Below are 21,311 nucleotides of genomic sequence, written 5' to 3'. Positions count from 1 at the left end.
TAGGGGATCAGCTATACGCCAGTCACGGACAGGAGCTGAGTGTACCCATGGGTCTCTCTGTGTAAGCCCTTGAATGCCCCATAATGTATGTTCCCAGAAATGTGAACCCAACGGGGTGAGGTTAAAGCCCTATTCTGCCCCCATTCCCCATTGCCTTCCTCCTTCTTGAGCCCATCCTTTGTGATCTCAGTTTCCCCATAAGTCCCTCCATAGCTACAAGGGATGAGAAGGGGGCTGCTCAGGACCCTGCAAGGGCCCGTGGAGACGTTTCCCCACACCGGGGGTGGGGGGTGGGGGGCGGGCTGTGAAACAGGGGAAGCCGACCCAGGATGATCTGAAAATGGGCAGGGCTGGGATAACCAAAAAGGGGGTTTTCTGGGAGATACCAAGGCCTCGTCCCTGAGCCAAGGAGTCAAGGAACTTCAGTGTGGGAAATGGTTGAGAGACGGGCTGCCAGGCCCTTTCGGGAGGCCGCAGTGAGTCTCTGGCCGGCATGAAGGGACGCTGTCAGCTGAAACAGTAACTCTCAGGCAGCGGGGCCACCGCCTCAGCACCGTCTGCCACGTACCTTGATGTCAACTTGTCCCCCTGCCTGCCATGCCCCCTAAGCTGTGAGGGCGGGCCTGCCTTATGCAGCACTATGTCCCCAGGATGGGGTTGATATACACCTCCCGATGAATGAAGCCACAGTGGATGAATGAGTAGGGTCACAGGAGGATTTGGGGGGGAGGGTGCTGGCCCTAGAGAACAGGCATCTCTTTGCACCCCCAGGCCTGCACAGACCCCACCATTCACAGAACCCTAGCGCTGTTGGGGGGGTGGGTGATACCTGCTCCCGTCGCACTCCACCCCTGCCTCTGTCACCGTGGGACCGGGGGGAGAGGGTGACGGAGAATTCCCAAAGCAACCTGGTCCCTTCCCGGCTTCTAGCTCCCCCGGCAGCTTTCCAGGGTTTGGGACGTGGTCGTGTCATTGTTCACGGGGAAATACAAACTGCGGTTGCATCGACCGCGGGGCGAGCGCTGCATTTCACACTTCCAAATAATACTGAGATACTAAGCCAGGGGGCAGGGGCCTCAGGTGGGAGCGGGGCAAACCCTCCTGCCCGCCACTGGCCTCAGCACTTTTCTGAAGGGAGGGCTCAGCTTCGTGGCAGCTCATCTCCTGTTCAAGCCCTTCTTGGTGTCAGGACTTTGGTGTAAGACTCCTTACAACCACTTGCAACCTAACGATGAGCTCCAGGTTGGTCGGTTCCATTCTGCATATGAGACGACAGGTTCAGAGGAGGTGTGCAGCCTGCCCAAGGTCACACAGCTAGTCGAGGGCAGAACTGGGATTGGCACGAGGGCCAGCTGCCTGCAGAGCCAATGAATCGCCATGCCACCAGAGGGAGGACATTTCCAGAACAATCCCCGTTTTCCTGACAGCTCTGGAGGGAACCTATAGCTTTCTAGGGACAGTATCAGGTGTTTCAACATCTGAAGCTCTACTGTATAATGTATAGAATTGTCAAATCACTATGTGTATATCTGAAACTAATGTAACATCGTATGTCAACTATACTTCAATTACAAAAAAAAAAAAAAAAAATCAGGGGCACCTGGCTGTCTTAGTCCATAGAGCATGCAACTCTTGACCTTGGAGTCACATGTTCAAGTCCCATGTTGGGCACAGAGCCTACTTAAAAGAAGACAAAAAAATCTTAAGGTCCGTGTAACAAGCTGGGCTAAGTCTCAGTGGAGGACTCCTGCCCCACAGACCACCAAGGGAAGTTGGCCTTGCTGGCCCTCCCCACGAACGCCAGTTCTGGGAATCTACTTTCCCCAAAAGGCAGTTGGTCCTCCTGAAACTTCTTTTTTTTTTTTTTAATGTTTATTTTTGAGAGAGAGAGAGACAGTGTGTGAACAGGGGAGGAGCAGAGAGATAGGGAGACACAGAATCAGAAGCAGACTCCAGGCTCCAAGCTGTCAGCATAGAGCCCAAAGCAGGGCTCGAACTCACAAACTGCAAGATCATGACCTGAGCTGAAGTCGGATGCTTAACTGACTGAGCCACCCGGGCGCCCCGGTCCTCCTGAAACTTCCGATCAGGAGAATCTAGAATTCTTCTTTTTGGTGGAAAAAAGAGTTGGCATTCCATGTAGAATGAGGCATGAGGGTGTAGGGAGTGAATTTCCTTGGTCCTCACAAGCCCCGGACCCTGCTAGCAGCCCTGACCTTCACACCAGCTGTGTAAGGGTGCTGTTCCCCGGGGGGACCTTGGGCAAGCCTTCCAGCGTCCGGCTGGCTCCTCCCTGCCCTCCCTTGCAGACAGAAGACCCTGGTAGCTGCGGTGTCTGACATCGGGTCTCCAGGTGGCTGGAGAGAGTAGGGCCAGGGCTCCAGCCTTCTGCTGGGCCAGCTTCCATGGGAGAAGCAGGGGAACATGATCGTGGGCTCTGAGACATGCTGGGGGCTGGCGGAGAGCATTGGTGCAGGACCAGGAAGGAGACATGGTGAGGGGTTGGAGCACTGGGAGGACTGGGGGATGCCACAGAGTCCCCTGATGTTTTCCTACTAAATATAACCTGATCCACAAGAAACAAGAAGCAGGCTATAGTCCAGAGCCAAGCTAAAAATGCTGGCTTCTAATGAGCTTGGACCCTGAGGCTGTCAGTGCCGTCAGGACTTCAGCTAAGGCTTGGGAGACAGTCCACTGAAAGCAGAGTTGCAGAGCCTGGAGTCCCTGCCCCTAGCCTGGAGCTTGAGCTGGTGCATGTGGAGGTCTCTAGACAGAAAGTCTAATGGCTGTCTGTCTCACCAGGCAGCCCCGGGGGAACCTGGCAAAAGACCGGTCTTGAACCATCTGAGTTGACATCGCCTCGGGCTTGCTTTGGGGATGGAACAAATGTACCCGAATCCATGACAGAGGATCCCACATGAAGGGCACAGTCATTGCCAGTCACTCCTGCCCTCCTTGGCTCTGCCCCCTCCTAGGCAAGTGGCTGGAGTGAGCTTGACAGACCCACATCCTCCATGTCCTGTTACAAAAATTTTCCCCAGGTTCCATCTCATCTTAGTGCTGTCCTCTGGGGAGGTCTGCAGACTCTGTGCCTTGCATAGGCCTCTGGCGGGATTACTCTGTAGGTGACGCGTCATAGGAAGGAGAGGACCTTGGTGGTGGTCTACGTGAGGTATTAGGCAACTGTGGGCTGAGGGCTGAGGGCAGCACATACAGGGGGTTTGGCCTTCTCTCAGCAAGTTCTCATTTTCTAGGAACTTCTGGAGAGACAATTCTTCTCCTCTCCCTCTTGGGCAATGAAAAGTGGTAAAATGTTCTCTTCTCTCTTCAATCAGACAAGACTTCTAGAAGTAGTATCCAAAGGCCCACGGTAAGGGAAAAGATGCTGTGTTCTGCCATCTGAACCTATCAAAGGCATTTGGCTTCTTGGATCCTAATCCAAGTGACAGAGCAACGCCATGAGGCCATAGGTCTGGAGCAAATGGGGGAAAGGACCTGCTTCTTCCCTCTGAGCCTGATTGCTAGGTCCCTGCATCGTTTCACAGGTTGTTAGAGGTTTTCAGAGGTCATCTCCTCCATTCCTCTGCCTCCATGATGGATTCCCAAACCACCCCTGTGGGCTTCCCCTAACCCTAAAGCTTTTCCCAAAGGGAAGAACAGCTTTTGCTGCTTAGGTCTCTCACCTAGAAGCCTGTGGACCTTTGCTTTATAGAAGTTCTTTGTTATAGCTAACCTAAACCCCTCTTGCTACAAGGGATGAATAGTGGAGTGAGGCCTAGAGACAGGAGGACAAGCAAAAATAACCTCCAGAGGTCACCAGGATGTGCCACCAGTTCTCGAAGCAAAAGAAGTTGGCTTGGACTCCCTTTCAGATAAGCAAGAAGGAGGCAGCTCTGTTATGTGCTGAGGAGTTCGCTCAACAGAAATCCCAGCCCTGGGAGGACGCTGGGCTCCTTCTCCTTTTAAGGCAACGTCTGAGCTCTCAGGGCTACAGGCAGCAACAAGCCCCAGCCCCACTCATTCCTGGCTATTTGGAGGAAACCCATGATTAATCAGCTCCCCTCCCCCGCCCTGCCTGGCTTTCGTTAGGTTCTTTTTAAAGGGCTGGAACACCTCCTCAAGAACAGACACTCGGCAGCTCTAAGCCAACCGGGGCCTCAGTGTAGGGAGAGTACCCTAGGAGGGAGTGGGGAGCAGTCCTGGATGGAGACCAAGGGGAGAGGTCAAGGGCTGCGGTGTCAGGGCAGGGAGAGGGTTAAAATGTTGGGAAAGGAGTCCTGATGGGAAAGCAGGGGAAGGTTCAGAATGGGAGCCCTGGTCTGAGTGTGGGACGGGTTTGATCGGGAGAGCAGACAGCTGTGGAGCAGGTTCTTGGGGCAGCAGGGGCGGCCAGGCGCCCGGAGCGCTGCCGGGCAGGTGGAGGGAAATGCCTTTGCCCCTAATGGACAAGGTCAGAAAAGGTTACACTGACTTGGCCGCTGCTGGTGACAGTCAGATCTGGAACCCAGTTTTTCCTGAACTTGCTGGTTAAGTTACCATCCCTCTGGCTCCCCAGTTTCCCTCTAAGTGAGGCCTGTGATCGGTGTGGGAACTATGCAGAGGGCAGCTGGGCAGCGCACCGTGGGTACTGAGAAATCCCGAAGGGTGCACATTTTGGAAGGGGAGGGCAGGATTCCCCGCCTTGGGGGCCTGACCTCTGGACTCTGCTGGAGAGGCTGTGGCACCCAGCTCTCACCTCCACGCTCAGGATGGAATTTGTGACGAAACCACTCTGAGCTGGGATGGGCTGGAATTTCCTGGCTGAGCTGTGGGCAGATGTTAGGAGTGTCCTAAAGGGGCTGATCCATTGGATTTCCTCATTTACATCCTATTTGCATACTCCCGAGAGCTTCCTCCTCCTTTGAAGTCAAGGTACGGTAAAGTCACCATCACTTCTGCTCCCCGCCCTGAAAGGGTAATCCAGGGTAATCCGAAGGGTCAGATCCAGTTCAGTGGGGGCCAGAGGAAGTGTGAGAGAGCCCTCTGCGGACACTGCTCCACCATGAAAGCACCAGTGAGTCCCCCAGTGCTGCTGCCCCCTAGGGCAGGAGGAGGGAAGGGGCACATTCCTCAGCCCTGCCTCACCAGGCCTCGTGCCCCTTGGCTGCCTGTTGTGATTCTAGCAGAGGAGCCAAGGACTTTTGCTGCTAAATAAACCCCGGGGCTGGTCCCCGATGGCATGTGTTTGTGGTGCAGGTACAAACTGTTTCCATAGGACCAACCAGTTCTCCATTCCGTCCTGTCAGGGCAGGGTGGGGGGTGGGAGCGAGGAAGGGCTGGGTGGGAGGGAGGGAGGGAGGACCAGTGCCATCCAGGGTTGCTTTTCCTTCCTCCTCCTCCTCTTCCAACATGCCAATCAGGCACTCTTGAAAAACAGAAAACCTTTCTAATAATCAGGCCATAGTCTCTTCTTAAAAAAAAACCTTGGGGAGGTGGTGGGCACCCGGGTGGCTCAGTCGGTTGTCCATTAAGCAGCCAACTCTTGATTTCAGCTCAGGTCTTAATTTCAGTTTGTGGGATCGAGCCCCACGTCGGGTTTCTGTGCTGACAGCCTGCTGGGATTCTCTCTCCTTCTCTCCCTGCCCAACAACCCCCCCCCCCGCCATAAATAAATAAACTTAAACAAACAAACAACCTTTAGGGAAGGACATTCCTTGAGGTCCCAGTCCCTCTGGGGTCTCTATCACAGTTGGGCAGGTAAATCTAACATCTAATCTTAGGCAATCCTGATGCTCCTTTGGCTCTTCTGATGGGGGTAGGAAGCAAGTATTTCAGAATGAGGCTCACACTTCATGGAACTTCGTGGAGGAGGAAACAGGGCCTCATGGAAGTACAGGGTGGTCCACGTTGCATGTAAAGTTCAAGCCTTTAGCACATCTCAGCTGACTCCCTTCCAAGGCCTCCCTGAACAACTTCTCAGTGTCTGTGTGGTCAAAGTGGAGTCACAGAATCCTAGATCCTGAATCTGGCAGAGTCCTCCTGAGGTCAGCTCACTCAGTGGACTCTAGGGCTCCTCCCAGAGAGGTGCTGACCCTTAGCAAAGTTTCTACTAAAAAATGAGAACAATATTGTGGGCTTTTCAAAAAGCTACACATATGTGATGTAAAGGTGTGTCCTTTATTCTATTATATCTACCTTACTTCTTTTTTTTTTTTTTTTTTTTTTTTTTTTACTGTTTATTCATTTTGGAAGACAGAGAGAGAGAGAGAATGAGCCGGGGAGGGGTAGAGAGAGAGGGAGAGAGAGAATCCCAAACAGGCTCCGAGCTGCAAGCACAGAGACTGATGTGGGGCTTGATCTCACAAACTGTGAGATCATGACCTGAGCCAAAATCAGGTCAGCCACTCAAGTGACTGAGCCACCCAGGCGCCCCTACCTTACTTCTTTACTGTGAGCTCCTTCCTATTCCAATGAGACGATGATAGTAGGTACAATTTATAGATATCCTGTTTTGAGAGAGAGAGAGCAGAGAAGAGGGGCAAAGGGAGAGAGAGAGAGAGAGAGAATCCCAAGCAGGCTCCACACTCGGCACAGAGCCCAACACAGGGCTCAATCCCATGACCCTGGGATCATGACCTGAGATGAAATCAAGAGTCAGATGCTCAACTGATGGAGCCACCTAGCCCCCCCCCCCATAAATATCTTTAATTGGTAAAATAAAATGTTAGCAGCCCTATATTGGTCCCTCTAACTTTTTTTTTGTTCCTTTAGAAAGGTATTCGCTGTAAAATCCCAGTGTCTGAAGACCACTGACCTACTACCCTTTGGAAGCAGGGCGAGCACTAGGGTGAGGTGTGCAAGGCACTTGCCTAGAACACAGTGCAAGGGGCACCAAAAAGCTCGGTCATCAAGATAACTGATATTTTTAAAAATCAAATTTAATGCCAAAAATACCTATGACAACCAAAAATGCACAACTTTAAATAAAGACAGGACCAGTATTAGTGTTTTTTCCTTTTACCTTGGGTTCCAACATGGCTCAGCAAGGCATTCCTTCTTTTTTTTTTTTTTTTTTTTTTTTTTAATTTTTGTCGAGAGACAGAGTGTGTGCGCGCACAAATTGTGGAGGGGCAGGGGGAGGGGGAGGGAGAGAATCTGAAGCAGGCTCAACACCCAGGCAAAGCCCAACGCGGGGCTCCATCTCACCTCACCTCACCTCACCACCATGAGATCATGACCTTGAGATCATGACCTGACCCGAAATCAAGAGTCGGTCGCTTAACCGACTGAGCCACCCAGGCACCCCTGGAAGCATTCCTTCTAAATCACCCGTGACAGCTTGAATCACCGCGACAGCTTGAATCACCGCGACAGCTTATGGTGCTCTCAGTGGACATAGTCCTTTGGAGGCTCCAGGGCAGTTATATAAATGCTCCCCGTGCTTGTCTCCATACTCATTCCTCTCCCTCTGTAGCCAGCTCTTCATGTTTATTTTTCTTTTCTGAATTTTTAGGAAAACAAGCAAGTGGAGCCCAAGACAGATGCCAAGAATGGAGAGGAAAGGGGCAGAGATGCCAGCAAAAAAACCCTGGGCCCCAGACAGGACTCAGACCTGGGGAAGGAGCCAAAGAGGGGTGGTTTAAAGAAAAGCTTCTCAAGAGACAAAGATGAAGCCGATGGCAAAAGTGGAGAGAAGCCCAAGGAGGAGAAGCTTATCAGGGGTATTGACAAGGGTCGGGTCAGGGCTGCGGTGGACAGAAAGGAGGCAGGGAAGGAGGGGAGGGGAGAGGAGAGGGCAGCAGCCCCAAGGAGGGAAGAAGAGAAGAAAGGCAGTGACAGGAGCACGGGGCCAAGCAGAGACAAAGACAAGAAGAAAGAGGAGAAGGAGATGAGTAAGAGAGACGATGACGGGAAGGGAAAAGGGGAGAGGAGGACCGTGGATGCCAGGAAGGAGGACGAGAAGGTGAAAAGAGGAAGCGGGAACACGGATGCAAAAAGGGAGAATGAAAAAGTGAAAAAAGAGGAGTCCGTAAATAAAAAGGAGCCCAAAGAAGAGAACAAGACCCAAGCCCTGGAGAAACAGGCCCCCGCTAGCCCCACCAAGCCCTCGGAAGGGCCTGCCAAGGCGGAGGAGGAAGCGGCCCCCAGCATATTTGATGAGCCTCTGGAGAGAGTGAAGAACAATGACCCAGAGATGACCGAGGTGAACGTCAACAACTCAGACTGTATCACGAATGAGATCTTGGTCCGGTTCACCGAGGCTCTGGAGTTCAACACTGTGGTCAAGGTGTTTGCCCTGGCCAACACGCGCGCCGATGACCACGTGGCCTTCGCCATCGCCATCATGCTCAAGGCCAACAAGACCATCACCAGTCTGAACCTGGACTCCAACCACATCACGGGCAAAGGCATCCTGGCCATCTTCCGGGCCCTCCTCCAGAACAACACGCTGACTGAGCTCCGCTTCCACAACCAGAGGCACATCTGCGGCGGCAAGACGGAGATGGAGATCGCCAAGCTGCTCAAGGAGAACACCACCCTGCTCAAGCTGGGCTACCATTTCGAGCTGGCCGGGCCCCGCATGACGGTCACCAACCTGCTCAGCCGCAACATGGACAAACAGCGACAAAAGCGGCTCCGGGAGCAGCGGCAGGCGCAGGAGGCCAGCGGGGAGAAGAAGGATCTGCTGGAGGTGCCCAAGTCAGGGGCGCTGGCCAAGGGCTCCCCCAAACCCTCCCCCCAGCCATCTCCAAAGGCCTCGCCCAAGAACTCGCCCAAGAAAGGGGGCGCTCCAGCCGCTCCACCTCCGCCTCCACCTCCCTTGGCCCCACCCCTCATCATGGAGAACCTGAAGAACTCCTTGTCACCAGCTACCCAGAGGAAGATGGGAGACAAAGTCCTCCCCGCCCAGGAGAAGAACTCCCGCGACCAGCTACTGGCTGCTATTCGCTCCAGCAACCTCAAGCAGCTCAAGAAGTTAAGTAGTTGTGGGCAGGGGCCAGCAGGGCTGGAAGAGGCGGGGGCAGCAGGGTTGGAAGAGAGGGGGCAGGGGATGGGGCAGCAGGGTTGGAGGAGAGGGGGAAGCCAGCAGGGCTGGAGGAGAGGGGGCAGGGGGGGCAGTGGGGCTGGAGGAGAGGGCGAGCCGGCAAGGGGGGGCTGTGGGAGGAGCCATGTATACAGACTGCTTGTCCGTAGGGCGCTTCTGGCCATGCCATCCATCCCCCTGCCTCTGGGCAGGCCACACCTGATCCCCACAGGGGGAGAGGACTCTCTCCTTCCTCTAAGGGGCTTCCTTGAGCCTCTCACTCCATGCCTCAACTTCTCCACCCTGCAGCTAAACCAGTTTCTCCCAGAAATAGAGAAAGAGCCTCTACATCGTAGTTCCATCTCTGACCTGACCATGTCTTCTCTCCCCCATTCCTAAAGCAAAAACCATCTCCCTTTTACTAATTCCCTCTCAGGACCAGCCTAGTCCTACAGATCTGTTTATCCCAAAGGTCTTTGGGAGATTCAGCCCTCAGGGGGATCTCCCGGTGACAAATCAGTGCCACAGACACAGGAGCCATCCCTAGAGACCCCTCTTCTCAAACTTCTACCTCCCCCCCATCTTTGGTGACAGAGTCCATGGTCACCTGCCCGTCTCACTGGATGGTGGTGGCAGCTAACCCTACCCCCACAACATCATTTGGGGCTACACACCATGACATAAAAGACAAGCTCAGGCATAATTCTCGTGGTCATTTGATGACATCCAGTTTTTAAAGAAAAGGAAAAATGCTTCCTCTGTGTCAATACCTCATTTACTCATTTCACAAACATACATTGAGGTGTACGAACGGGAGGCGCGTTGAATTGCAGAGACCCCTTTGCTGGACTCCTTTCTCTAAACTGTCTGCTTTGCCCTAACAGGTGGAGGTGCCCAAACTGCTTCAGTAGGACCAGACTGCTAGGGGGCACTGTCTGCCAATGCCATGACTGCCCAGGCCTTGCCTCCCAGGCCCGCACAGACCCCGCCCACCCCGCCCTGGCTGACCTGCTGTGGATGTCCCCACTCTGCCGTGGGAGAGCAAGAGGCCTGGCCACGTTCAAGGAAGGATGCCTGATCTCTTCTCACTTTCCTTTTCTTGTCTCTGAGGCTCTCCAAAAATGTCTTTTATACCTGGAACTGAGGTTTCTGGACAAGAAGAGTCCTTTTAGCGTGTCATTGAGAAGATGGCATGCCTGGGGCCCAAGTAGCTGTCAAGTTGCAAAAGGCCTGTGATTCAGGAAAGATGTCCCACCAGGACCACGTAACCAGCCCAGCCCCACTGCCCTCCAGGGCCAGGATTCAGGCCTCTGAGGAGCCCTTGGGGCAAAGCTGCTGGGCCTGTGGCCCTCTGTGTGGGGGAATGGCAGAAGATTGAGAGGGCATGAGGGCCCAAGGGGAGAAGGAGGAGGGGCTAAGGACACCCTGAAACCCCTCCTGGGCTAATCAGAGGACATGGCAGGGACAGCTGGCCTGGATGGAAAGTGCCTGGTGGGGAGTGGGCTCCAGCTGGGAGGAGAGGGACGGACGACAGCTGGTCCTGAAGGTTTGATGCCAAAGCAGACGTTTCCCTCACACCCACCTGCTGTTGTATAAATAGCTGTGTATCTGTTTTTCCATAAGATTTTGATAATATATACAAGCCTTTAGTTGTGAATGACTGTGCCCCACCTCTGTACCGTACTGAGGGTGCTGATGCTCACTCTGGCCCCGTGGAGGACTCTAGACACTCAGGTACCCTGCCATGCCATCTTGGGTCGACCACATAACAAGTTCATATCTGCAGAAAGTCCAGTGCAAGGGGAAAACCTCGGCCCTGAGTAGAGGGCTCCCCACTGACCTGGTGGACCAGGCCAAGGAAACTAGACCTTAGCCAGGGTCCGCTCCTGACCATTCTTGCTGCCTGGAGTCATTAGCCAGAGCCGCTTTTGGGGGTGACGGGGCAGAGTGGAGCACAGGGCCCTGGGATGGCTATATTAGGCATGTTCAGGGGATGCTCATTCCATGACTCTTCCTAACTGTGGGCTTGGGGCCAGCTCCCCACAGCAGTCACAAGCCCAGGAAGGCAGCCATCCCTGAGCAGAGAAGTGAATGACCATTTGGGGAGCAGCACCCCTACCAGTGTGCCCAGTCACCACCCCCCTGCTCTAGCTGCAGGCTCTCTCCTGACCTAACGGTGCCCCCATGCCCTCCATCAGGTGTGCATCAAAAGCATCCTTCTGATTTGAGTGGCTTAACCGTACCAGCACCCCTTGGCACCGTGGGACTGCCACCTTGGGTCTAGGTCACTGGTAGTTTTTGTCTCCAGGTTTTGCCTCAAGAGCAGGGAGCACAGCAGTTTCACCATCTTCGGGGGGAAGGAAGGGGTGTCCCTGCTAGGAAGGAGGATTGCCGTGCTAGGTCTGACCAAAAACAGAGGCAGGCTAGTCCTGGGAGCAAAAAGCTTGGATCCCAGGTTTCTCTGTGGCCCCTTCCCTCCACCCACTCGCCTGTCTGCCCCAACAACCAAAACAAGGGCTGGGCCCAGGAGAGGGGAGACGGAACCCTGCTTGACGCCTCCTGGCCCACAAAGGGTGTTAACTGCAGCTAAGTGCAGCCAGGGCTTCCATTTACCCTGTGTCTGTGGTTGCTAGGCTTTAGCAAGATGTTTCAGGTGCTCTTTCAATTCTGTGAGGTGGATGCCAATATTATCTCCATTTTGCAGATAAGTTCAGCCCAGAGAGGTTAACTTATGGGCCCATGATCACACAGCTAATAAAAACAGAGCTCAGGTCGAGTTCCCGCTCCTAGAGCTACATCTGATAACAGGTCCCCCTCATCCCCTTACTGAAATGAGACTGGTCGTGGTGCCTCAGGAAAGCACTGAAAGCCTAACCAAACCAGAACGACGGATCTCCAAATCTTAAGGTTCCAACAGAAACTGTCACCTTAGGAAGCCCTTTCTACCAAGCAAGATTTAGCCAGACTAAGCGCGCGCGCGCGCGCGCACACACACACACACACACACACACACACACACACTTTCTGTCCACACACAACAAGGGATTAGCGCCGCTCTCTGCCCTCTTCCTCTCTTCCGGAGGGGTGGGTAGAGCCGGGGCTGGTGAGGTCATTCGTCCTCTGATGCCTTAGAACCTGATGCGGGAGCGCAGCGCCACCTGCCGGCAGGCCGCGTCCCGGTTCTCCCGCGGCGCCAGGGGCGCGCCGGAGCTCCGCTGGAGGGCAGGGAAGGTGGGTAGACCGGACGCAGCGCCAGGTCAGTGGCCTGGGTCGCGCCTTCCCGCCGCCTGGGAGGGACGGGGGGAGCGCCCGGCAGCGAGCGGCCATGTGTGCTCATGGATGGGCTGAATGTGAGAAACCGGCCTCTCTGGGGGCCGCGTTTCTGCCGAGTCGCGCACCCATCCCCGCCCACTTGCCCCATTCGCCTCCGCTGGCGCCCGACTGCTAGGATTTCCCTTCATGAAACCCAGGATGCAAGAGCCGGACAGGATCTATCCTCGTCCCTCGCCCGCCTTTTACAGGGAAGATAATGAGACTCAAAGGCAGCAAATGACTTGAATAAGTTGACGCATCCGTAGTCAAGCCCACGTCTCTCGTCGCTGGGTTCGTCCTACCCACCTGAGCCGAGGGGCTTCCCTCCGCCATTTCCTCCGCGCCGCCTCACCCTACCGGCCCCATCGTTTCCCGGAGCCACATCGCGTGTCTCCCGCCAGGCAACGGAGGGCGTCTTCGCAGCGGGCTCTCCGCCCCCTGGGCCCGCCCACACCCACTGTCGCACCTTCTTCCCACCTTCCGGCCCCGCCCCCGCAGGCCTCGGACCCGGGCCCTGGCGCCGGCCACTGGGCCTGGGCGGGATGGCGGGGGCTGGGGCCGCTGAGATACCCCACTTTCTATCGCAGGAGCTCCACAGGCGTATGAGCGAGGGGCTCCAGTCCCAGGCGCTGTGAGTTGGGGGCATGGCCACTCATGCAGCCTTCTTGAAGAAGCATTAGATTTGGACACGGGTCACCCACCTAGTGGGGCTTCTGGATCACCATGCTCGCCAAGCCTGGAGTGTCATGTGTTGCCTACCCCACCGCGCCCACCTGCAGCTCCCCACTCCTCCACGGACTGGCCTCAAGGCCTGAGGCCCAGCTAGGGCTTGCGCCATCTGTGGTGAGGGGGGCAGGCTGCTGGCCTGGAGTCCAGGCCTGGTGAGTCCCCCCCCCCCCCCCCCCACGCCCCCACACACATCCAGCCCCCGTCCTCGTCCCCGCCCTGTGCATCCTCCTCTTCCTTTATCACACCTACCCTTCCTCACTCCTTGCCTGAGGTGTCCGTTTTCCAGCTGCCCCCATTCTATACCTCTCCCCCCGCAGTGCTCCCCTTTCTTGCTAACCTTTCCTTCCTCAGGCCCCCATTGTATTCCCATTCCCCTCTGCCCTAGCTCTCTCCCTGCATCTGAACCCCTGCCTTCCCCCTTTGAGCGCAGCCATCCCTCTCCCCTGCGAACAGGTGGCCAAGAGGTGCCCTTGCTTGTGTGTAGAGCACTCCTCCATCTGTGCCTCCCAGACCTCCCCCCTTAGGGTCCTCAGTGTGCCCTCACAGCCCTGCAGGACCCCATTTACTCCGTTGGAGACCCCAATCATGGAGGGTCACTGCTCCTCCTGCCCTGTATCTTACTCCCCTTGTAGGGTGCCTGCCTGGTTTCCAGGGGTGCTGGCTGCTGAACAAGGTGATAGGAGGGACAGCTACAGCTCTGTGCTCCTGCTGGCCCCATGTCCAGGAGAATGAGCAGATGGGATGGGGTCATACATGTAGAGCTTGGGGAGAGATTCCAGAGGGTTCCCTATTTACAGAACTAGAGAATGTGAGAGGGGCCTCCTCTCTGCTTGGGGCATGTGAAAGCCCCATTCTGCCATAGTTTCCCCCTTTTCCTTAGAATTCTCAGTGCTTTGCAGTTAATTGACTGGAAATGTTGGGGAGGGGAGATTCTACCCTTCTGGGAGGCAGCTATGACTGGGATAAAACTGCCTTCCATCCCAGACGACAAAGCAAGTTTTAATTGGCCCCAGATTGTGGACTTAAGGATAATTAATTCTGACTGGCAGGGCTGTGCATTCATTTACACCTCTTTTCTTAGGGAAACTCAGAAACCTTGTCCTGCCAATCTCCTCCACCTCTCAGCTTCAGGAGGAAGGGGGGGGGGGGAGGGGGGGAGGGGGAGAGAGGGAGAGAGGGAAAGGAGATTGGGTTCTAAACCTTGATGACCCTCTCTCCTAAAGTGTGAGTGAAGGCAGAATTTGCAGACTGGAAGCCAGGATACTCTGTAACCCCAGCTCTCACCTTTTTTCCCCATCCTCAGAGAGAGGGTAGATTTGTAGCTGTGGCCCCAGCTCTGTCCCCACCAGCATTAGCTTTCTCTTTCTGTCTCAGTCAGTTCCTGGGGCAGACTCTTGGACCCCCTGAAGATTTCACTGGGAAGGGAGGAGACTGTAAATCCACGGACAGACCTCTCTCCATAGTTGTTTCTGATGCTGACCCAGGAGCTCCCCACCTCCAGCCTGGGTGACAAGAGCCCTCCTGACAGTACTCGGGAGCCAGAGGGCATGGTTAGCACAATGGCCATAGGTAGGACCTAGCTGGAAGACAAGGCTGCAGGGCTGGAGGACCTTGGAGGGTGAGGGAAGGAGGCGTTGAGCATATGGGTGTTGGGGAAAGGAGACGCTTGGTTGGTGGTGCTGTTGCCAAGCTGAGCTGGCACTTTTCCCACTTGAATTAAAAACTATAAAATTTCCTTTCCTGGATCTGTCACCAGACAAGTCCTGCGATCACAAGGACCGGGTCCTCAGGGAACAAGGCAAGGGATAGGGTCTAGCTAGATGCACACGCATCTCCAAGGGTGGGGGCAGCTGCCTGGCTCAGTGGGGGACGTGATGTCTTAGGGTCCCCTGATGATCCAAGGCAGCTGACAGAAGCACCTTGCACCAGCCTCTTGGGTGGCCCAGCCTCTCCACTTGGCTTCTAGTGCTAGAACCTCTCTGATGAGGAAGGACAGAGGTCACAGTTTCATGTACATATTTTACCCTCATGACAGCCCTGAGGCATTATCCCCATCGTATCGCTGAGAAAACTGGGACTTAGAATCCTTCAGAGACACACCCAAGGTCAGCCAGTGGCAGGACCCACGTGTGAAGCTAAGTGTGCTGGAAAAGGGGGAGCTGCCTTTGTACAATTTGCAGTGCCCTATGTCACAGGCTCCTGACCCCTAGTGGGGAATCTCTGTAATGCAAATGGGCACCCTCTCGCCCGCTGTGGCAAGATCCATCTCACTGGCTTGGGAACCAGCTCAAGGAGCCCTTAGCCTGGGGTGGTTCTGCTTGTGCAAGGGGGGTAAGGGTGGTGCTGGGCTCCAGCCCTGGCACCTGCCCTTCCTGCTCGAAGGATGTGGTACCGGCAGCACTCAGGGCCCAGCTGAAGGCAGAGCTCCTGGAAGGTGTGCAGGGACCCAATGAGGCAACCGACATGAGTTACAGCTTTACAGCTTTAATCCAGCATGTTGGAGTCCGGGCCAGTGGGGCAGCCAGGGGCAGGGCTTCTGCCCACTGCTGGATGGAGCCCACTCCCCACCCTGCCCCAGCCCACAGTGAGCAAACAGGACGGGTCCCAGCCTTCCTGGCTGGGATCTTGAGAGTAGAAGGACTCTGAGAAAGCAGGGGCTTTGACCCAGGCTTTCATGTCCTTCTCTTGCCCCAGGTAAAAAGAGTCCCCCGATTCTAAGCCCTCCCCACCCACCCCTCGTTCATGGCCAAGTTCCAGCTCAGCTCCTGGTCTACTTCCCTGGGGCTCCATCACCAGTAGGACCCAGGGTTTGGCTTTTTCTGGGGCCTGGTGAATAGAGGACCCCTGCCCGCCCCCAGGGCCAGATGCAGATACGGGAGAGGGGCATCACTGAAGGGGCAGCAGAGACACAGCTGGTTCCTCAGGCTCCTGGGTAGGAGGGCTGTGGTGGCATATAGGGGGGAGGAGCTGAAAGCCAAGGAGACAGGGTGAGGGTCAGGGGTGGCACAGGAGGATGTGAAGTGACCCCCAATCCCAGAGGCATGAAGGATCCATGCAGAAGAGGTAGCCTGGATGTTTCCAGCTGAGGTAGAAGTCTGGAAGAGGGACTCAGGGGGAGACAGGGGCAGGGGAGGTCCCAGCACAGGGGCAGGGGGCAGGCAGGAGCAAGTGGCACCAGACTGCTCACTTACCTGCAGGGTTGTAGATAGGGGGCCCAGCCGGGTAGAGTGGATACTGGGGAGGACCGCTAGGAGGGTACATGTAGCCAGGCTGTGGGGGTGCAGGGCCAGCTTTGGGGTCCTGGGGGTATGGGTACACTGGCTGCACTGGGATGCCTGTCATTGGAATCTCCTGGCCTAGGTGGGGGACAAGGATCAGCATTCAGAGCTCCACCTGCACGGGAGGAAGCCTCCTTCTCCTGCCCAAGAAACCGAGGTAGGCACCACCGGGCCCCTGCTCTCTGTGCTGGTAGGTTCCGGGCTGGCCACCTGCTGCCTTTGCCTCCCAGACCTTGCTTGGCAGAGTTGAACAGGGAGCCGTGCACCTGGTCCCAGCGGGTCAGTGTGTGTTTAGCAGGTCTGCACCCCTCGGCAGGTTCAGAGGCCTCACAAGCCAGAGAACACAGCCCGGGGAATGTCCCACTTAGGCAAGGAGGGGGGCAGCTCCCGGGGCTGGTATCTTGTAATCTAGCAGAGCTGCCACCAAGGGGGGGAGGGGTCCCTCCCCCAGCCCCTCCCCCCCACACCGATTCCCCCATGCAGGGTCACGCGTCCGTGTCCATCGGGTTTGGGCTGATACGCAGTCATGTGCCGGCACTCAGGCACACATTCCATTGTACACTGGAGCACACCCAGTTAATGCTCACCACCACAGACCCCACCTCCTGCGCTTTCCGAGAGTCATGTGCATGCAGGTGCCCACTGCACACACACCACTGCCGGCAGACGGCATGCCGTGCACATCTCAACATTCACACGCATGCAGGTGCGTGTACTCGCAGTCCGATGTTCGCATGCACGGCCCTGGAACGTTAGTTCCGGGGTTACATGCTGGCCGGTATGTGTCTGCAGAAGCACGCCCTACTGTGCAATTCACACATCCTTGAACTCTCCGGGGCCCGTCGTGGGGTTCGGCTCAGCTCGGCCTATCCCAGGTTCGTCGCGCCCAACCCTGCACATACCTTCAAATGGGCTCTGCAGATGCTGGCGCCGGCGGTACAGGTAGCAGCAGGAACAGAGGAAGCAGCAGATGGTGGTGGCAACCACAGCCACAAAGAGGATCACGGCGGAGGCGATGCCTGCTATGGTCTTGGGACTTTAGACAAAGAACAGGTCCCCTCACCTTCCAACACTCATAGGAGGGAGTCCTCATTATGGTGCCATAAAACTGTGCTCCAACTCCTGGCCAGCAGGGGGCCACAGCAAGCTGAGATTTGGGGTTCCTTGAGGGGCTCTGCCCAGTCCCTGTGGAGGAGATCTTAGGGGACCTCCATTTCCCAGAAGGCCATGCTGCCTGGCTGGCTAGTGTGAGGCATGCCGGGAGTTGTGGTGCGCACCCCACTTCCTCACTCCTGCATCTACAACTCAATTGGTTAGGCTTGGAACATGTTAGCATTGAAAGGCACCTTAGAAATAATCTAGAGCCCTTTTTTTTTTTAACCCCTCCCCTCCCCATCACAGTCTCCTTACGCCTTTTGTATATTAGCAGTCCCCTTCAAAAAGAAGTTTGAAAACCACTAATTTTGGCAACCCCCTCATTTTATGAAGAGGAAATAATGACCCATGAGAGGATGAGTCTTCCCCAAGAGCACACGCCTGAGAACTGGACCTGGGAATCAAACCCAAGACTCCTGCCTTCTTGCCAGGGCTTCTTCCACAAAGCCGCACCCCGGTCTGGGTTTTGACCCTGCACACATTCTCCACCAAGCCCGAGAGGGTTGCTAATGCGCCTTTCCTGGACCTCCCAGGCCCCAGCACTAACATCCAGCTTTGTCCCCAAGCCGAGTCCTGGGCTTGGGCTGAGGCTGTGGAGGTGGACATGGAGAGGGGCAGGAGGCAGTCGGGGGGAGCAGGGGAGGCCCAGGCGGGCCTCCTGAGAGGAGGATGGAGGGGACGCGAGCCCACCTGAAGGCCAGGCAGTGCTTCTGCTGCCTCTCGGTGATGAGCAAGGTCAGGTCTCTGCAGCAGTACCGATGGTAGCAGGTCCCGCAGCAGAAGGTGAACTCGCAGTTAAAGCCTGGATGCCAGGAGCCATTCCGGTCCAGGTACCACAGGCAGTCCTCGCCGGCCAGCGCTGCGGGCAGATCGGGGGTAGGGGGGACATGGCCACCAGGCCAGCTTTCCGTCCGCCCTTACCCCGCTCCCCGAGGCTCCCAGCCCGCCGGCTCCCGGGACGCGGGGGCTGCCCCTGGTCGCCACCCTGAGGCGCTCCGCCCCTGAGCCCCGGCGGCCTCTCTACGGAGCTGACCCCGCGCTCCGGGTCAGCGGCCCGTGGCCCAGCCTCCCGGCCGTGTCTCCTCCCGCTCCCTGCGCACCGGCAGCACCCAGGGGAGACCCGCGCCCACCCCGCGGCGCACCCCCTTACCCAGGGGCGCCCCCAGCACCAGGAGGGCGGCCGCGGCCAGCGGCGCGGCCCCGCAGAGCCCCGGGGGCCGCATGGCGGGGGTTGGGCGCGGCCGGGCCCGGCCGCCAGGAGCAGGGAGCGCAGGACGAAGCCGGCCGGCGGGAGCTGCTGCGGGGCCCAACCCGCCGCCAGGCTCGGTTTCCTCTCCCGCCTCCTGCGAGGGCGGGACTAAGGCCCGGGCCGCGGTAACCCTGCCCCCCCCCACCCCCCCACCCCCCACGCTCCGCGCCGGGCCCAGGGGGCCACCCACCGGCGACGCCCACCCGGCCCGGGCACAGGAGCGGGGCGCCCCTCACCCAGCCCGGTACTGCCCTGCGCCCCGCCCCCGGCTCCAAGGTGGCTCCTCCCGCCAGAGCCACCGTGGCCACAGCGGGCCGCTGGACACTGCGGCCAGGGAGGCCTCTCCGTGCCCTGGGCCCGCCCCTCGCCTGGGCCCAATCAGTATCCCGGACCCCAGAAGCCCCGATCCTGGTGCCATCTCCGAGTACCCAGGCACATGGGCCAACCCTAGAGGGGCAGGACCTCCTCTGCCCCAGTGTCCAGCCCAGGACGTCCTGCGGGGAAGGGGGGCGGGAGAAGAGGGAAAAGAGGCTGAGAGCACCCCGCCCCCATTCCCACAACACAGGCACCCATTGAGAGGCAGCTCAGAGCCGCTTTGTCCCCGCGGTGCCCACAGACCTGGACTCTGCCAGCTGCACTGGCTCCCTGAGACGGACCCTCCCCCCTCTGAGTGGACAGCGCTGGCATGCACCAGCCCATGGCCTCATCAGTCGGGATGACAGGCCGCTGGGGCCACCTGGAGCCCATCCAGCTAGACACCCTTCACAGTGAAAACCCCTTTCTTCACAAAGCAATCCTGCAGAAACACTGCATTGGCTAGGAGAGCATAGGGAGAACAAGAGTTAATTACCGTGGGGACAGTGTTTTGGGGGGAGGGGAGCCAATCAACCCCTTTACAAATTTATATTGAGTGTCAGTGACTGTGCCCCCTGCTACCTGGGTTACACTGACCAGGAACTGCCTATCACTCCAGGGGAAAATCAAAAGCCTACCTCAACCCCTGGCCATGGGACAGTTCTTTACAAAGCACTTTGACATTTAACCTCATTTGAGGCTCTCCACAGTTTTTGCGAGCTCGACAAAGTTGACAGGTGTTATCATCGATCCCATTTTACAGATTGAGAAACTAGGACTCACGGGAGTTGAAGGACTTGCCTGCCGGTATACGGCTGAGGCAACGTCAGAACCCAAGTCTTCTAAATCCAGGTGGATCCTCCTCTCCAATAGCAGAGGGTGTTCGGAGGTGAGAGAGAGAATGGATGGCCCAGCAGAATCTAAACAAGTTAGGGGAGGGCTGCCAGAAGCAGAGCTGCTCTGCCCTGGGCCCCTGTGGGTACTGGCACACCCAACCCAAGAGCTGGAGTAAGGAGACCAGGGCTCCTGCCCCAGCAAATTGCTGGTAGTCTGCAGGGGTGGGGTGTGGGAGGGGAGTAAGCGAATATATGCACCCATGCAGGACACAGTCATAAACCCAGGGGCAGAGGGACAAAAAGAGATGTCTCTCACTTCGCCACCCCCCAGACAGTGTCTCCATTCCCATCCATGTCTTCTTTCCTAGTGCACAAGCTCCAGGAGTGCTGGACCATGTGGCCATCGTGTTCACTGCTGTCACCCAGTCCGGGCCCTAGGTGATCATTGTTGATTGAGTGACTCTCAGAGGAAGGGTTGTCTCTCTTCCTGTCCAAGGCTAACCCTTCCATGTGTACTCTAGACCCCATCTGATCCCTCTCCCAGCATTGTCTCTTCTCTTCTGCATCCTTAGTTTCTCCTTTCTTATCAGCTTCTTTCCCCGGGGGGGGGGGGGGGGGAATCTCAAGTCTCTCCGTGTAAAACAAAACAAAACAAAACAAAACAAAACAAAACAAAACCAAGCAGAGCAAATCCACATTTCCCCAAATTCATCCTTTTCTGGCTACTTTCCTGCTTTTCTCCTTTATTCCTCCAACTAGTCCTCCTCGAGTCTCAACCTGGTTGATGCTTCCAGCTGGCCACGACACCTAACTCTCACAACACCATCAGTGATTTTCTAACTGGAAAATGCTAGGAAAACTTGTCAGTCCACACGGTAGGAGCGTTAGACTGGGACAGAGGGTGGAGGAGGGTCTGTGGGCAGGGGCGGGGGTGGGGGGAGAACTGGCAGCAGTTGGGAGAGCCTGGAGATGGAGGGCTGAGGCTAGCTGTGTTGCCATGTGGACCTGAGTCCTGCCAGAGGCCATGGAACTGGGAGGGAGTGGGAAGAGGCTGGGTGGGAGCGCTAGGGAGGGACTGGGGGCCCTGAGAAGGGGATTGTCCAAATCTCCAAGCCTTGAAGGGGCTTCATTGTACCTCCTCTACTCAGGGCACACAGGAGCCTGTTCCCCTCACCAAGCCACTCTCCCAGGCCCCAGTGAGGGGCAGAGGCACTTTCCTGGAACAGGAGAGGCAGACAGTAATTAATGTGCGATGAGACAAAATATGGACTTTTCCAGTAGCAGGCTTTCCCCAGGGTGCCTGGAATATGATAATAATACTAGCAGCTAACACTGCAAATGAGTTTCCTATTGTACAGAGGCTGGAGGTGAATTTTCCCAGCTTACACAGCTGG

The 21,311-nt window shown here is 56.5% G+C and overlaps 2 protein-coding genes across 2 annotated transcripts in view; one reads left to right on the top strand and one right to left on the bottom strand.

The window, feature by feature from the left end:
- LMOD1 (leiomodin 1) overlaps nucleotides 1–9,317 on the top strand; it is a 41,064-nt gene extending 31,747 nt beyond the window's left edge. The window contains exons 2-3 of the mRNA XM_049635057.1: nucleotides 7,493–9,024; nucleotides 9,314–9,317. Coding sequence (XP_049491014.1) covers nucleotides 7,493–9,024; nucleotides 9,314–9,317 — 1,536 coding nt within the window. The remainder of the gene's footprint in view (nucleotides 1–7,492; nucleotides 9,025–9,313) is intronic.
- Nucleotides 9,318–15,513: 6,196 nt separating this feature from the next.
- Nucleotides 15,514–18,833, bottom strand: SHISA4 (shisa family member 4). Its single transcript, XM_049634345.1, has 5 exons — nucleotides 18,629–18,833; nucleotides 18,169–18,337; nucleotides 17,226–17,359; nucleotides 16,237–16,401; nucleotides 15,514–16,012 (listed from the first exon to the last, which is right to left on the bottom strand). Exons 1-5 carry the CDS (start codon nucleotides 18,699–18,701, stop codon nucleotides 15,966–15,968), a joined length of 588 nt encoding a protein of 195 aa, XP_049490302.1. The 5' UTR covers nucleotides 18,702–18,833; the 3' UTR covers nucleotides 15,514–15,965.
- Nucleotides 18,834–21,311: the final 2,478 nt, after the last annotated feature.

This window comes from Panthera uncia, chromosome F1 (genome assembly GCF_023721935.1).
Source record: "Panthera uncia isolate 11264 chromosome F1, Puncia_PCG_1.0, whole genome shotgun sequence".
In the NCBI taxonomy this organism is placed as follows: Eukaryota; Metazoa; Chordata; class Mammalia; order Carnivora; family Felidae; genus Panthera; species Panthera uncia.
This window is presented reverse-complemented; position numbering and strand designations above follow the sequence as displayed.